The sequence below is a fragment of the Aotus nancymaae genome, unplaced genomic scaffold, assembly GCF_030222135.1.
Source record: "Aotus nancymaae isolate 86718 unplaced genomic scaffold, 86718_ANA_hifiasm-v0.15.2.pri h1tg000029l, whole genome shotgun sequence".
Lineage (NCBI taxonomy): Eukaryota > Metazoa > Chordata > Mammalia > Primates > Aotidae > Aotus > Aotus nancymaae.
In genome coordinates this window covers 25,094,501-25,098,034 of record NW_026988442.1, presented here as the reverse complement: position 1 = coordinate 25,098,034, position 3,534 = coordinate 25,094,501, and the positions used below count along the sequence as shown (strand labels likewise).

The window sequence follows — 3,534 nt, the reverse complement described above, 5'->3', positions numbered from 1 at the left end:
CTCCAAATATTTTATGTGATTCTCCAGTCATTAAACATTTTCTCAATATAATAAGTAAAATGTGCAGGCCCAAGAAATTAGTCACAACTCCATACATCGTTCAGAACTATGGATTCCTCCCTCCCTCAGAAGCTCCAGTTATGAACCAGGAAGTGGTGAATCTCTCTCTTCCTCCCTCTTCCCTACACTCTGGCTCTTTGTAATTCTGTTCTTCCACCCACACTGGACTAAAAGCAAGTCTCCGTCTCCTAGGGAGTAGAGGGAGGATGGACCAATAAGAGGAGTTGGAAAGTGCTTATGTAATAGACACTATCATGAGCTAGTTTTGTGCTTCTGGTCTTGACTCTTTCATGGGAGATTTCAAGGGTTCATTGGAGACATGAAATGTCATCTGGCCATTTATAGTTCAGATACTTCCCAAATTAGAGCCCTCTTCTCTGCTACTACAGGCCACTTTGGCCATATTTAAAGTCCCCCTTTAAAGTCTTTGGTAATGATTCAAACACGAATCTACTGTGTCCCCACAGACTTCTGGGATCACACAGCAAGCTCAATGAGTAGTATTCATAAAGCCTTTTCTCTCAGCTTGGAATTCGAAGGCAGCATTCCAGCTTCCATGAGCAAAGTTTTTTACCAATAAAATCTCCTTCAAAATCTACAATTCCTCCAACTCCGGACCATCTTCGTGGATTAAAGTTCTGAGTCCCCTAGCAGTTCTTGGCTATCATCTTTTCCTCAAGTCCTGTTATCTATCTGTAACTCCCTCTTGAATTGCTTTAGTGACTTTTGTCTTAGGATCTTCACTAAAACTGCTTGATATCATCTTGTTACATATGTTTTAAAATAAAATATCAGGACACTTGATGTGTCCAATTTTGCAAAATAATGACTACAACATAAAACTACAGACATATATTGATTATCTCTAGATGGTGGAGTTACTGATGCTTATTCATTTACTCTTTGTATTTTTTATTTTACAAATTGTATAATCTGAGGATTTATTGTTTTTAGTCAGAAAGGAACAATTCATTTTGAAAAGAAATAGTTTTGCAAAGGAAGGGGTATGTAATATGAGATAAGAATGAACCTGGGGAAGTTACTGGCTAGCTTGGGAATTGGTTGGTGTGCTACTGGGTACTAGAAAGGGAAGGAATGATATGATAGTCACAGGCACTTTCCCCCTGTTGCCTACCTTATCCTCTTCAATCCGTTTTCTACCTCTAGCAGCATTGGGAAAAGACTTGTCTTCTGCCAGAACTTAACCCAAACACACACAGAGACCACCATGAAGTCCTGTATTCTTCTACTCACCATGTTCATCTCCGGAGTTCTGATGCTTCTGCCTGTGCTGGGAGGCCTCAGGATTGATGATCCCCGTAGGTGGTGTGAGAAGGGAGGGGGTTCTGTGGTCCTGGGGTGTCTTTCATAGCTGACTCAGGGTCTGCATTTCAAGAATCAGCCTTTAAAGGATCAGAGCTCTCCTTAAGCAGAGATATTCAAGCAATATTAGGTTGGATGTTCCCAATTCCTTTAAGTTCTCTCAGCTCTGAAAGCAACACTAGGTATGTGAAAAGGGAACATATCTTTTGTCTATATTCCGTCAGCTAGCAGGAAATAATATTTTCCAATATCAGATCAATAGAGGAAATACCAACACAGAGCTTCCCTCCGAGCCCATATTTTCAGAACCTTTGTGCCTCAGTTGGGTGAGCCTTTGATGAATGCCAAAAGGGTAATATTTAACACATTAATTTAGTCAGCGGGGAAGAATCTTTCAGAACATGAAAAATGGAAAAGACAAATAAAGGGTCCTTATTGGGTTAAAGTTTGGGTTCATATGATAAGAAAATGTGGACAACACGGGCACTGAGCAGGAGGGTTGTGGGCCAGTGAAAGAAATGAAATTTATGGAGGGACTGACTGCTTAGGTGGTATCATCAGGGAAGCAAATAGAAGGGGAGAAAAATAAGTTTCTATTCTTCCTTGGCTCAGTTTCCCATTCTGTAAATTGGCTATGGAACTTGGAGTGAGAGGATATTGCAGGCCCTGAAATCTAACGTTACATGAGACCAAATTTGATGGTTGGTGTCATATATGGCCAGGGTGTCCCAGGTCCTAACTTTAGAGTCTGAAATGCTGTAGGGACATGTAGACGGAGTAACACAGGCCATGCAAGGATGGTCTTGTGATGAGACACTGGTTAGAATGTGAGAAGCAATTCTCTTGGAAGGCAGATAAATACTTTGTGGCTTGGAGCTCAAGTTTCAGAAGGGATTGTTAAGCTTAAAAAGGGTTTCTTGCTGAGTTGTGAATAGACAGACCCTGCTAACTTCTTCCATCTCAGTTCCAGAAGAAATAAGAGAAACTTATCAGTGCTGGGTACAGCCTTCATTAAAGTACTGTGAGAAAAAGTGTACTAAAATAAACACCTGTGTACGTCCGAATCATACATGCTGCTGGACCTACTGTGGAGACATCTGCTTAGACAATGAGTGAGTTGGTTGGGGTGGGAAGGCTAGGGCCTGGGCTTGCTTCATCAATGGTCCTTACCTACTATTCAGAAGACTGCAGTCACCTAAATCCTGGTTAAAGAAACAGGCAGGAAAAAGAAGAAAAAGAAAAAGATATAGGCAGCAAAAGACAATGGCCTCCTATCTCCAAACCTAGGCTGTTCCTCACTGCAAAATAAACTAAGACACTGACATGAGGTCCTCTGCTTTTTTCTTCACTCTTATTCAGTTCCCTTTGCTTCCCTCAAAACATCACCTATTCCAATTATTGACCCCTTAGTTGGGCCTCTCCATAGGCCCCCTACTCTCAGCCAGGCCCAAGGAGACTTGGTCTTTATCTGTCTGTTCAGTTGGCAGACTTTTTGGGGGAAATTGCTTAAAAGTGGGTAACTTCTGATTTAACAGAAGAATTGCTATCCTTTTTATCTGGGGCCTAGAGTGCTATTAATTTTTTTTTTTTTTCAATTCAGCTGTTGAAACTTGTGCATGGGTGCTATTAATTTTAGAAATGGATTTCTCCCACAATTCCTGACTTTTGACTAACTTTTCTCTTCTAGAGAGCCATTTAAAACAATGCTAAAATCCAAGATTCTATTGGCCCATCACTAATGTGGACTGGAGGACGACCATCTGGTCTAAGAAGAATTACCTACTTCCTTGTTGGGACACCCACCAGCTCTAGCTGGTAACCTTTCTGCAATTTCCTTGACATCTCTACCCTGAAGCTTTTGCCAGATAAACTGCTGCATCAACTTGAGGGTTCCGCATATTTTTTTTTTTTTTTACTTCCTCCCTATAACTTAATTTCTCTCATTGCAATCCTTAGCAGTTCCAACAGTTGTTCCCATTCAAGCATGGGCAGAGGTGGCCAATTCTGCCTTCCCAGTTAGACTCATGTATGAACCAGTGTGGCGTTGATCATGTCAGGGTCATCACCTGAGACGTTGATCACCACCTGTGAGGGTCTGTCCTGCAAACCCTGACTCTGTGACGGATGAATAAAATACACTCACACACTGAG

General features: G+C 41.5%; 1 protein-coding gene across 1 annotated transcript; it reads left to right on the top strand.

The window, feature by feature from the left end:
- Positions 1-1,288: 1,288 nt before the first annotated feature.
- Positions 1,289-3,122, top strand: WFDC9 (WAP four-disulfide core domain 9). The gene is made up of 3 exons (XM_012467198.2): positions 1,289-1,379; positions 2,348-2,495; positions 3,071-3,122. Exons 1-3 carry the CDS (start codon positions 1,289-1,291, stop codon positions 3,120-3,122), a joined length of 291 nt encoding a protein of 96 aa, XP_012322621.1.
- The last annotated feature ends 412 nt before the right edge of the window (positions 3,123-3,534 follow it).